This window comes from Piliocolobus tephrosceles, chromosome 21 (assembly GCF_002776525.5).
Source record: "Piliocolobus tephrosceles isolate RC106 chromosome 21, ASM277652v3, whole genome shotgun sequence".
Lineage (NCBI taxonomy): Eukaryota > Metazoa > Chordata > Mammalia > Primates > Cercopithecidae > Piliocolobus > Piliocolobus tephrosceles.
Genome location: NC_045454.1, coordinates 19,154,075 through 19,166,415, shown reverse-complemented (window position 1 = coordinate 19,166,415; position 12,341 = coordinate 19,154,075). Strand labels below are relative to the sequence as shown.

At 52.0% G+C, this 12,341-nt stretch overlaps 1 protein-coding gene across 1 annotated transcript; it reads left to right on the top strand.

The window, feature by feature from the left end:
- The first annotated feature begins 3,159 nt into the window (after window positions 1-3,159).
- PSMD8 (proteasome 26S subunit, non-ATPase 8) lies at window positions 3,160-12,310 on the top strand. The gene is made up of 7 exons (XM_023229266.1): window positions 3,160-3,579; window positions 4,774-4,846; window positions 4,966-5,068; window positions 7,724-7,889; window positions 9,421-9,521; window positions 10,633-10,744; window positions 11,736-12,310. The coding sequence occupies exons 1-7, from the start codon at window positions 3,220-3,222 to the stop codon at window positions 11,871-11,873; spliced, it is 1,053 nt and encodes a 350-aa protein (XP_023085034.1). The 5' UTR covers window positions 3,160-3,219; the 3' UTR covers window positions 11,874-12,310.
- The last annotated feature ends 31 nt before the right edge of the window (window positions 12,311-12,341 follow it).

Genomic DNA, 12,341 nt, shown 5'->3' with positions numbered 1-12,341 from the left:
CCAGCTGTGGGCCCTCTTAAGAGCTGGAGTTCAGAAGGTTTGTACCAGCATAGCTGCACATTAAAATATCATAAACCTGGCTGGGCACCGTGGCTTATGCCTGTAATCCCAGCACTTTGGGAGGCGGAAGCAGGCAGATCACTTGAGGTCAGGAGTTTGAGACCAGCCTGGCCCACGTGGTGAAAACCTGCAACCCTGTCTCTACTAAAAATACAAAAAATGAGCCGGGCGTGGTGGCGCATGACTGTAATTCCAGCTACTTGGGAGGCTGAGACGGGATAATCCCTCGAATCTGGGAGGCAGAAGCTGTAGTGAGCCAAGACTGCGCCACTGCATTCCAGTCTGGGCAACAGACTGAGACACTGAGACTCCCGACTCAACAAAACAATAAAAAAAATATCAAAAACCTTCTAGGCCACCTGTTAAATAGTGGCTTCTCTGTGTGCCTGTTGGCTGAGCCCCTCCCCAGGGTGCCCCAGACCTCCCTGTGGTCCAGCAGGATCCTCCACAATCCAGGCCCATTGCTATGGCCGACCATCTGCTCTGATTATTTAGTGTTAAGTATTTTGAATGTCAACACCTATCTAATATCTTAAGGAAGGGACCCTGGAGATATCAGGATTCTTATTTTAGTTGCAAGTAGCAAGTATTTCCCTCAAATGGTCTACATGAAAATGGTAATTTACAGGCTTCAGGTAGTTTGACCCAGAAGTCCCTAAGGTCCACAGGATTCAGCCTTCATTTCTCTGTAGTTTTTTCTTCTCTGTCCTCCTCTGAGTGCAGTCTCTGACCTCAGGACAACTCCTCTCACCATCTGAGGCTAGTTATACAGTCCATAATCTGGATGGATGCATAGTGAACAATGAATTGACAGATGGAGGCATGAAGGCAGGAGGAAATAAATGAGTAAAAAAATACCCTGTTGCATGGTAGGCGTTTGGTCAGCATTACTGGATGAATGAATGAAGGAGTGAATGAGGAAAGGTATGAGACTATGCCTTGTTGGTGCTCACTCAGAGTGTTGGGGTGGAGGAATAAATTGGGGTTGGCATCGACTAGGCATGGTTGGTAGCACAAAAACCTGATGAAACTTGACAATAACAAGAGTTGGCAACACTCATGTGTGTAAGATCTGTTGGCTAAGGTTGTTTCCACCACCAAGATTCTATTGAGTCACCTCATGGTCCAGATGAACACATCATAATCCTGTATCAGCCAAGTCAACATGTGATTTGAATATCACCATCTGCATTTCCAGCCAAGATAAAGTGACAGAGACTGGATTTCCCCTCATACTTGAAACTATTTATTTATTTTTGAGATGGAGTCTTGCTCTGTCACCCAGGCTGGAGTTCAGTGGTGCTATCTCGGCTCACTGCAACCTCCGCCTCCTGGGTTCAAGCGATTCTCCTGCCTCAGCCTCCCGAGTGGTTGGGACTACAGACGCATGCTACCACGTCCAGCTAATTTTTTGTATTTTTAGTAGAGACAGGGTTTCACCGTGTTAGCCAGGCTGGTCTCAATCTCCTGACCTCGTGATCCACCCACCTCAACCTCCTGAAGTACTGGGGTTACAGGCGTGAGCCACTTGGCCCGGCCGTATCATCGTGCTCATTAATTCAACAAATATATTTCTTTCTGTTTTTTTTTAGCCTGTCACCCAGGCCAGGGTGCAATGGTGATCTTGGTTCACTGCAACTTCTGCCTCCCGGGTTCAAGTGCTTCTCCTGCCTCAGCCTCCCAAGGAGCTGGGATTACAGATGCACACCACCATGCCTGGATAATTTTTGGTATTTTTACATTTATTTATTTATTTCTCTGAGAAGGAGTCCCACTCTGTCACCCAGGCTGGAGTGCAGCAGCACGATCTCAGCACACTGCAAGCTGGTCTCCTGGGTTCAAGCAATTCTCCTGCCTCGGGCTTCTGTGTATCTGGGATTACAGGTGCGTGCCACCACGCCCAGCTAATTTTTTTTTGTATTTTCAGTAGAGATGGGGTTTCGTTATGTTGGCCAGGTTGGTCTCGAACTCCTGACCTCAAGTGATCTACCTGCCTCGGCCTCCCAAAGTGCTGGGATTACAGGCATGAGCCACCGTGCCCGGCCAACAAATATTTATTGACTGTCTACTAATATTTGCCAAGCACTGAGATACTGGGAATTCAGTGGTGAAGGAAATCGTCCTGCCTCCACGGAGATGACATTCTAAACAGTGGAGACAGAGAGTGAGAGCCGGGTTTGAGAAAAACGTGCTGTCCAGGCGCAGTGTCTCACACCTGTGAATCCCAACACTTTGAGAGGTCGACGCAGGAAGATCGCTTGAGCTCAGGAGTTCGAGACCAACCTGGGCAATATGAGTCTCTACAAAAAATTTAAAATAAAATTTTTTTAAAAAGAGAGAAAAAGCGATGTTGACTGTTCAGGTGTAATATCAACCAATGGAGGAAGGAGAAGTTGGTCTAAGAAGCTGTGAATACTGGCCAGGCAAGGTGGCTCATGCCTGTAATCCCAGCACTTTGGGAGGCCAGGGCCCGGGGAATTACCTGGGTTCAGGAGTTGGAGACCAGCCTGACCAATATGGTGAAACCCGGTCTCTACTAAAAACACGAAAATTAACCGTATGTGGTGGCACCTGCCTGTAATCCCAGCTACTTGGGAGGCTGGGGCAGGAGAATCACTTGAACCCAGGAGGCGGAGGATGCAGTGAGCCAAGATCGCTCCATTGCACTCCAGCCTGGGCAGCAACAGCTAAATTCCGTCTCAAAAAAAATTTTTTTTTGAATCCTTCATTTACATATGATATTTAAAGCCATAGAGCTGGATGAGTTTTGTAACTAGTTCGTTCATATAAGCTTGGGAAAAAGTTGTGGAAGGATGCATTGAAAAAGAGACTGGAGAGGGATCCCCAGGTACACATCCTAGCTATTAGTCCGTTGGAAGGTTACCCAGCCTGTCTGTCTGTGAGTATAACACAGCTCTCCAAATGGCACGACATCGCCACCTTTTGGCTGCAGACGCTGCCCCGAAGGCGGAACCTTCAGGACAGCTACGCAGCGTCCCGAACACTCAGACTGAAGCCAGGGCAGCCATGTTCATTACTGGAACCGTGAGGTCGGTGGGGAGGGGGGGCGGCGTTGAGACAGCTGTCATTTTCAGTTAGGGCAAAAGCCGACTTCCGGTCACCATCTTGAGCGACGACAGAGGCGGAGCTCCAACTGACATGTTCATTAAGGGCAGGGCTCCGAGGGCGCCACCTCGAGAGCGACGGCGGGCTACCCGTGGCGGGCGGAGGCAGGTTGTAGCCCCGCCCCGGGCCTTGGGCTCCACCTCTCGGCCCCACTTCCGCCGGGCGAGCGTCTGTAGGCGGCGTTGCCGTAAATTGGGCGGTCGGCTTGCCGCATCACGCAAGATGGCGGCCGCGGCGGTGAACGGGGCGGCAGGCTTCTCCAGCTCGGGGCCCGCGGCTACCTCGGGCGCTGTCCTGCAGGCCGCGACCGGCATGTACGAGCAACTCAAGGGCGAGTGGAACCGTAAAAGCCCCAATCTTAGCAAATGCGGGGAAGAGCTGGGCCGGCTGAAGGTAAGGTTGGCAGGCCCAGGAAACCGAGTGTTGGCGGGCGTGGGGGGCGCTACGAGGTGTCTGGACCCAACCAAGTCCCGGGCCGCGGAATACACCTCGGTGCCAGCGAGACTGAGGCGGGCGGGGGGATCCAACGGGGCGAAAGATTTGGAGCAGCCAAAGTGGCGGCCCGGAGGGGGTCAAGAAGCGAGAGAGGACAAGGCGTGGTGCTTCACGCCTGTAATCGCAGCACTTTGGGAGGCCGAGGCGGGGGAGCATCACTTAAGCCCAGGAGTTCAAGATCAGCTTGAGCAACAAAGCGAGACTCTTGTCTCTACAATTTTTTTTTTTTTTTTTTAAGTGAGAGATGACTGGAATGGACCAACGCGGGCGTGGTGGGACTCGGGATGGCAGAATGAGTGAGGGGTTAGAGTTTTGGTGCTTGGAGGCTTAACTGGTCGGAGTGGCAGGACTGGGGTTCTTTTTTTTCCTGATGGTGGAGTCCAGGCAAGACCAAGTGGGAAATGAGGACTGCCCAGAATGATAAAAGAATGAGGCTGAAAAGGTGGACTGTGTAGAGGGTGTGTGGTTAAGACCAGGCTGGGTTAGGATCTGAGAGATCTGGGGCTTAGGTTCGCATCTGTGGGGAGAGGGGGCAGCCTAGTTGTGAAGGCAGGACTGAACCTAGAAAAAATATTCTTACAAGTAGAGAACAAGAATACAGGGCTCAGAGTGCTTGAGACCAAGTATGTGTTGGGAGGGAGTATAAATCCAGTGGCTTGGAACAAGCTGCTGAGTCTGCTGAGGAAAGATGTATGGGCTGAGCTGTGTGGGGAGATTTGGACCTCCCCCTCCCAGATACAGATTTTGGGGATAGCCCATCTACCCCTTCCGCAGTAGATGGTGGGGAAGATCAGCCACGAATGGAATGTGCTGGTGTCCCCCCCGCCGTGTAATTCCACTGGGTCAGGCACTGAGTGTCCCTCCTTGTTTCCCCAGTGGGGCTATTAATAATTGTAATGTGATGTAATCCTAAATGGGCATGTGTTGTGTGCTCAGGCCCTGTTCTGAGTGCTTTATGAAAAAGGACTCTTCATGAGTCAGGATGATGGTTAGCCCCATTTTCCAGGTGGGAGGAACAAAGCGTAGAGCAGGTAAGTCATCTGTGTTTGAATTCCCATCTTTTCTTTCTTCCCTCCCTCCCCTCCCCATCAGCTAGTTCTTCTGGAGCTCAACTTCTTGCCAACCACAGGGACCAAGCTGACCAAACAGCAGCTCATTCTGGCCCGTGAGTGTCACTGGGGTTAGTGCGGGGTGATGATCAGGGGGTTATGGCAGGAATGGTAGCAGTGGTGGTTGGGGAAGAGACCACAGTCACCTCCTGAGAGCTCACTCTGTCACCCACAGGTGACATACTGGAGATCGGGGCCCAATGGAGCATCCTGCGCAAGGACATCCCCTCCTTCGAGCGCTACATGGCCCAGCTCAAATGCTACTACTTTGATTACAAGTGAGAATGGGTCCTGCCCCCAACTGGGGGGTGGTTGCATGGCAGCTCCTTTATCTCTGGAGCTCTGGCCACTTGGGTCCTCTTTCTTCATCTGGGAACTCCTCCTGGCTTAGTTCTGTCCTCAGAACTAGGGTCAGGAGTTGGCTTGGAGGTCCTGAGACTTGGCTTGTGTGATCCAGGCTTGTAGGTCTCTAGTCAGTCTCCCCCTACCCATTCCCACACTGCACCCCCTCTGCCTAGTGGGGCTGCCATCACCTTTCACTTGTCCTGGCCCCAGCCTTGCCCCTCTGACTCAAACCCCCGTGGCAGCCAGCAGGATCATGTAACACTAAAATTTGACACTGTCTACACCCTGCTCAGAACCTGCATGGCTCTTCATGGTCCTCAGGCACAAGACCAAGTTCTTTCCTGTGGCTTCCAGTCCGGTCCCAGCTCCGACCCCTCTGCCTGTGCCTGCCCGTCCCAGCCCTTTCTCTCACTGGACTGTGAGCTTTCTAAAGGCAGAGCCTGGAACTGTCTCAGTTACTGCTGTGTCCCTTGCACTGCCTACCACAGGGCCAGGCCCAGAACAGGGACTCACTGGATATGTGTTGAATGTAAAACTGAATGATACCTGCACAGATTAATGATTGGGAATTTGACGTCAGATGAACCTGGCTTTGAAATGTCCAGCCGCTTCCTGATTATGAGGTCTTGGGCAAATGACTTTACCTCTCTCACTTTCCCCGTTAAAGTAGGGAGTGGTGGTTCTTTTATTTATTTATTTTTGGAGACAGGATTTTGCTCTGTTGCCCAGGCTGGAGTGCAATGGTGCAGTTATGGCTCACCACAGCCTTGACCTCCTGGGCTCAAGCGATGCTCCTGCCTTAGCCTCTCAAGTAGCTAGGGCTACGAGTGCACACCACCACTCCTGGCTCTTTTAATTTTTTGTAGAGATGGGGGGGGTCTCACTTTGTTGTCCAGGCTGGTCTTGAACTCCTGGCCACAAGTGATCCTCCTGCCTTAGGCTCCCAGATTGTTGGGATTACAAGTGTTGAGTCATTGCACCTGACTCCAATAACTCTTTTTTTTTTTTTTTTTTTGAGATGGAGTTTCACTCTTGTTGCCCAGGCTGGAGTGCAATGGTGTGATCTCGGCTCACCACAACCTCCGCCTCCCAGGTTCAAGTGATTCTCCTGCCTCAGTCTCCCGAGTAGCTGGGATTACAGTCATGCACCACCACACCTGGCTAATTTTTGTATTTTTAGTAGAGATGGGGTTTCTCCATGTTGGTCAGGCTGGTCTCGAACTCCTGACCTCAGGCAATCCACCTGCCTCAGCCTCTCAAAGTGCTGGGATTACAGGCGTGAGCCACCATGCCTGGCCAGTAACTTTTTTTTTTTTTTTTTTTTTTTGAGATAGGAGTCTCACTCTGTCACCCAGGCTAGAGTGCAACAGTGTGATCTTGGCTCACTGCAACCTCCACCTCCCACGTTCAAGTGATTCTCCTGCCTCAGCCTCCTGAGTAGCTGGGATTACAGGTGCCCGCCACCACGCCCAGCTAATTTTTGTATTTTTAGTAGAGATGGGGTTTTTGCCAGGTTGGCCAGGCTGATCTTGAACTCCTGACCTCAGGTGATCCACCCGCCTCAGCCTCCCAAAGTGCTGGGATTATAGGCGTGAGCCACCGCGCCTGGCCAGTAACTCTTAATGTAATTATAGCTAACACTTTGTGTTTATTTGGGCCAGGTATTGTTCTAATCACCTTAGCTGGGTTGAACCATTTAGTTCACTTAACTCTTGTTCATTCAACCCATCTCTACAAAATGGATACTGAGGCCAGGCTTGATGGCACATGCCTGAAACCCCAGCACTTTGGGAGGCTGAGACGAGGATCGCTTGAGTCCAGGAGTTCCAGACCTGCCTGGCCAACATGGCGAAATCCTGTCTCTACAAAAAATACAAAAAAATTAGCTGGACATGATGGTGTGCACTTGTAGTCCCAGCTACTTTGGAGTCTGAGGTGGGAGGATGGCTTGAGCATGGGAAGTTGAGGCTGCAGTGAGCCTGAGTGACAGAGCGAGACCCTGTCTTGGAATTGGGAACAAATAAAAGGGCCGGGTGTGGTGGCTCACACTGTAATCCCAGCACTTTGGGGGGCCGAGGTGGGTGGATCACGAGGTCAGGAGTTCGAGACCAGCCTGGCCAGCATGGTGAAACCCCATCTCTACTAAAAATACCAAAAATTAGCCAGGCATGGTGGCATGTGCTTGTAGTCCCAGCTACTTGGGAGGTTGAGTCAGGAGAATCGCTTGAACCCGGCAAGCAGAGGTTGCAGTGAGCCAAGAACGCACCATTGCACTCCAGTCTGGGCAACAGAGAGAGACTCCTTCTCAAAAATAAATAAATAAAAGGATACTGTGGTGATACCCAGTTTATACTTTGGGAAACTGAGGTTGTCATTTCACGGAAGTGAGGTCACTCACTTGGATCAATATGACTTGTAAGTGACTCATTCATGCATCTCTGGGCCACAGTTTCCTCATGAAAATCTGGGACCTGATACCTCTTCAGGGACGTGCATGGGGCAGTCGTGAGAATTCCTGGAACGTGGAGTAGAGGGCTTGCTAGGCCTCTAAATCCTCCTTACCCTGCTTCCCCACCCCACGTCCACAGGGAGCAGCTCCCCGAGTCAGCCTATATGCACCAGCTCTTGGGCCTCAACCTCCTCTTCCTGCTGTCCCAGAACCGGGTGGCTGAGTTCCACACGGAGTTGGAGCGGCTGCCTGCCAGGGACATCCAGACCAATGTCTACATCAAGCACCCTGTGTCCCTGGAGCAAGTGAGACGGCAAGGGGCGGGGGAGGACCTGGCCAAAGTGGGTGGTGCAGGGGTGGCCTCAGGAGGGCTTTCCTGAGGGAGTGGCCAGGGTTCACCATCTTTCCACCCATGGACCCATCCTCTTGTTTGTCCAACAAATACCGAGTCCCAGCTGTGTGCCAGGCACTGTGGGAGGTTGTCAGACTGTGCAGTGAGCCAAGCAGGTGAAATTCGTGATCTTGTGGTGATGACATTGGGGTGCAGAAGCAGATAGCCCGAAGAGTGAGTGGCCTGCGCAGTCTGTCAGATGCTGAGTACTGTGGAGAAAAGGCAGGAAGGAGGGTGGAGAGGCAGGGACGGGGTAACATTTATCTGGGGGAGTCAGAAGGCCTTACTGAAAAGGTGAAATTGGAGAAAGACTTGAAGAGGGTGAGGAACTGGCTCATGCCTGTAATCCCAGCACTTTGGGAGGCTGAGGCAGGAGGACAGCTTGAGCCCAGGAGTTCAAGACTGCAGTGTGCTATGATCACACCACTGTATTCTAGCCTGGGTGACAGTGAGATTCTGTCTCTATTTAGAAAATAAATAAATAAAAACAAATTTTTTAAAGAAAAGGATGAACATGCACAGTGGCTCATGCCTGTAATCCCAGCACGTTGGGAGGCTGAGGCGGGTAGATCATCTGAGGTCAGGAGTTCGAAACCAGCATGGCCAACATGGTGAAACCTCATCTCTATAAAAATATAAAAATTAGCCGGGTGCGGTGGTTGGTGCCCATAATCCCAGCTACTTGGGAGGCTGAGACAGGAGAATCGCTTGAACCTGGGAGGCAGAGGTTGCAGTGAGCCAAGATTGTGCCACTGCACTCCAGCCTGGGCAACAGAGCAAGACTCTATCTCAAAAAGAAAAAAGAAAAGAGCGAGGAACTGAACCCTGTGGACAGCCAGGCAGAGGGACCAGCCAATCCAAGTGTCTTGAGGCAGCACCATGTCTGCTGTGTTCGAGGGACAGCCAAGAAGGCGGTGTTTTTGGAACAAAGGGAGCAGGGCCAGGGCAAGGCCTTAGGACCTAGGGTTGGGAAGTTGTTCCTGGAGCTGACATTTTATGGGAGGATTTGGTCAGTAGGGAGAGGATTGGAGAGAGAGCAGGTAGGGCAGGCAGCACAGTTCATACAAAGGTGTACAGGGATGAGCCTGAGGTGGAGCCAGCCCTGTCTCCCTCCTGGAGAATAGATGGATAATTGGACAGTAGATGAGATAATGAGATGCCAGCCCAGAGCAGGCTTGGGGAGAGGGACGGAGGGAGGAAGAGGGTTGGGGGCAGAGAGAGAGAGTCTGTGTGTGTGTGTGTGTGTGTGTGTGTGTCTGTGCATAAACCAGCAAGGCTTTCTGGAAGAGGGGGTACCCAGGGAAGGGGCGTGGCTGTGTGGCAAAGGGTGTTGTGGCAGGGTAGGGATTACAGGGGCACTAGGAGTATGATGAGGCCCACACAGGTAGGGCCCTTTGCGGCCTCCTGTTCATTCTCTTCTCCTTCCCCTTTCCCGGTCTCGGCAGTACCTGATGGAGGGCAGCTACAATAAAGTGTTCCTGGCCAAGGGTAACATCCCCGCCGAGAGCTACACCTTCTTCATTGACATCCTGCTGGACACCATCAGGTGTGTGGGGGGCCTGGGCCCTGTGGACTTTGGAAAGAACTTGGGCTTGAGCCAGACAGCTTTGAGTCTGAATCTCATTCCAGCCACGGGTTGTCTGGGCAGGCTAGGTGTGTTTCTTATCCTCCTTGCACCTCAGCTCTCCTTTTCAGTGAATTGGGCCTGGTTGTGGGATTGTGGATAACAGCTCTCATCTCACCGCCCTTGGCTGTTGACACGTGTGGCCACGTGTGTCAAACCTGAGCATGGGTTTGGCTCAGCAGGCAGGGACTGTGTGGCCTGTCTTAGCCCATCTTCCGTCCTAGACACCCATCCAGTGAGTCAAGAGACTTCACCGGCCACTGAAACTGTGGACCCTTCAGTTTCCCCTTCTCTAGAATGGGTTGACCAAATCCCAGCAGCCCCTTGGGTTGCTGTGTGCACAAGTGACATCCCACGGGCAGGTGGATGTGACATACAAATCCCTTGAGGAGTAAAAGGGTGTCGAGGTGGTGGCCGAGCTGGTTCACTAGGGCAGAGCACCAGATCAGAATGAGTTTCTGTGCCTTAGGTGGCAAAGGTGAGCCCAGAGGCATTTGAGTGAGGAGTGGTGGCCACTACCATTACCCACCACGTGGCCTAAGTGATGTCCGAGGCACCCCTCCCTGTCACTGGCTTTTCCCCAGAGCTAACCCCCTCCCCCACTATAGCGACTGAATTCCTTGCTCTTTTTCTACTTTGGTGGTGTTCATGGTGCCTCTTGATGGGTACAAGGAACCCCTTAGGATCTATGAAGCGGGGTGCAGCACCCTGGTGATGGGTGTTATGAGAAGAGGTGCCCTCATGTGAATCCCAAGCTGGGTTTCAGAGCTGAAATCATGTGGCTGGCAGTGAGATTCAGAGTGTGGGCCCAGGAGTCGGAGAGTTCAGTGGGGATCTCCTGTGGCCCTTGCTTGCTTTGTGAGTCTGGTCAAGTTTCTCCCGCTCTGAGCCTTGATGAATAAAACAGGGCCCCTCCCATTCCTGCCATCAGTGCTGAACTCCAGGGTCAGAGCTGACATGTGTCAGATGTGGGGGAACAGGTCCTGGGCGGTTGTCGATGCTCAGTAATGAGGAGCTTCTCATCTTCCCCCAGGGATGAGATCGCTGGGTGCATCGAGAAGGCCTACGAGAAAATCCTTTTCACTGAGGCCACCCGGATCCTCTTCTTCAACACACCCAAAAAGATGACCGACTACGCCAAGAAGGTGGCTGGGGTACAGGGCAAGGGGCCGTGGGACCAAGGGGTGAAATCACTAACAACAGTGTGGGGTGGCTTAGAGGGACACTGGAACAAGACTGCTCAGGTTTAAGTGCATGACTCTAGGCAAGCTGCCAAAGCTCTCTGAGCCTCAGTTTCTCTATCCACAGAATGGGGCTAGATACATAGGATGAGCTTAGCGCTGGCACCAGCTAGAGGTGGGCGCTGCACGCATGTTGGCTGCTGTCTTTATCAAAATTTCTTAGAGGTGGCAGCTTTTTCTGCAGGACTTTGCTTCATTTGGTCTCAGGCGTTTGAGCACGAGCAATGCTTGGTGTTGCAATAGGAGGGCCGGGACCAGGCTATGGAAGGTGAAATTGGGTGGGTGCAGTGGCTCACGCACACTGAGGTGGATCTCCCCACCGAGGCTCACTCTGGGAGGCTGAGGTGTGAGGATCACCTGAGGTCAGGAGCTCGAGACCAGCCTGGTCAACATGGTGAAACCTCATCTCTACTAAAAAATACAAAAAAATTAGCTGGATGTGGTGGCGGATGCCTGTAATCCCAGCTACTTGGCTTAGGCAGGAGAATTGCTTGAACCCAGGAGGCAGAGGTTGCAGTGAGCCAAGATCACACCATTGCACTGCAGCCTGGGCGACAGAGCGAGACTCCGTCTGAGAAAAAAAAAAAAAGGTGAAATTGAATTTGAGTGATGGTGACAGCTGAAACTGTCACTCAGGCCAAACACTATCCTCCATGCTTTAAAGGTGTTGATTCACCAAATCCTCACAGTCGACCCAGAGAGGTGTGTGATTAGGGTCCCAGTGTCAACACAGAGAAACTGAGGCACAGAGGTGAAGTTACTTGTCGAGAGTTGGGGTAGAGTAGGGTTGGTGAGAAAAGACAGTATAGGACATGTGGGCAAGTGCTGGCTCCATAGGGTGGGGACGGAGCCTTTGTGATCACCCTACCCATCTCTGATCCCTCCTTTCCTGCAGCGAGGGTGGGTCCTGGGCCCCAGCAACTACTACAGTTTTGCCAGCCAGCAGCAGAAGCCGGAAGACACCACCATTCCCTCCACAGAACTGGCCAAACAGGTCATCGAGTATGCCCGGCAGCTGGAGATGATCGTCTGAGCCCACCGGGCACTGGGTGGGGCAGGGCATGAGTTATTTAAAACAGTTATACACTGCAGGGTTTCATCCAATAAAAGTGGATTGACATTCCCTCTTCCAGGCCCTTGTCTCCCCAGTTGGGATGGCAGAGAGACAAGTTCTTATTTCTGAAGAACTTGGAGGTTTTGGGGTGCTCAGGGGTTGGAGATAACACCCTCCAACTGGGTAAGCCTCTGTTTGGTGGGCATTGCTCAGGGCCTCAAACACAGACGCCCACTGTAGGGCCCCAGCAGCACTGTGGTCTGCAGGAGGGCATGGCCCCAGGTAGGGGGACAGTTCTAGCCAGCTGTGGACACAGGAATGCTGGGCCAGGGTACCAGATTTTTTCGACAAAGCGGGTGAAGTGTCCTATTAAAAAGAATAAATGTTGGTGATGAATTAAACGATTTTTCAAATGATATGTGAAATGGAACCTGTCTGTAGGCTGCC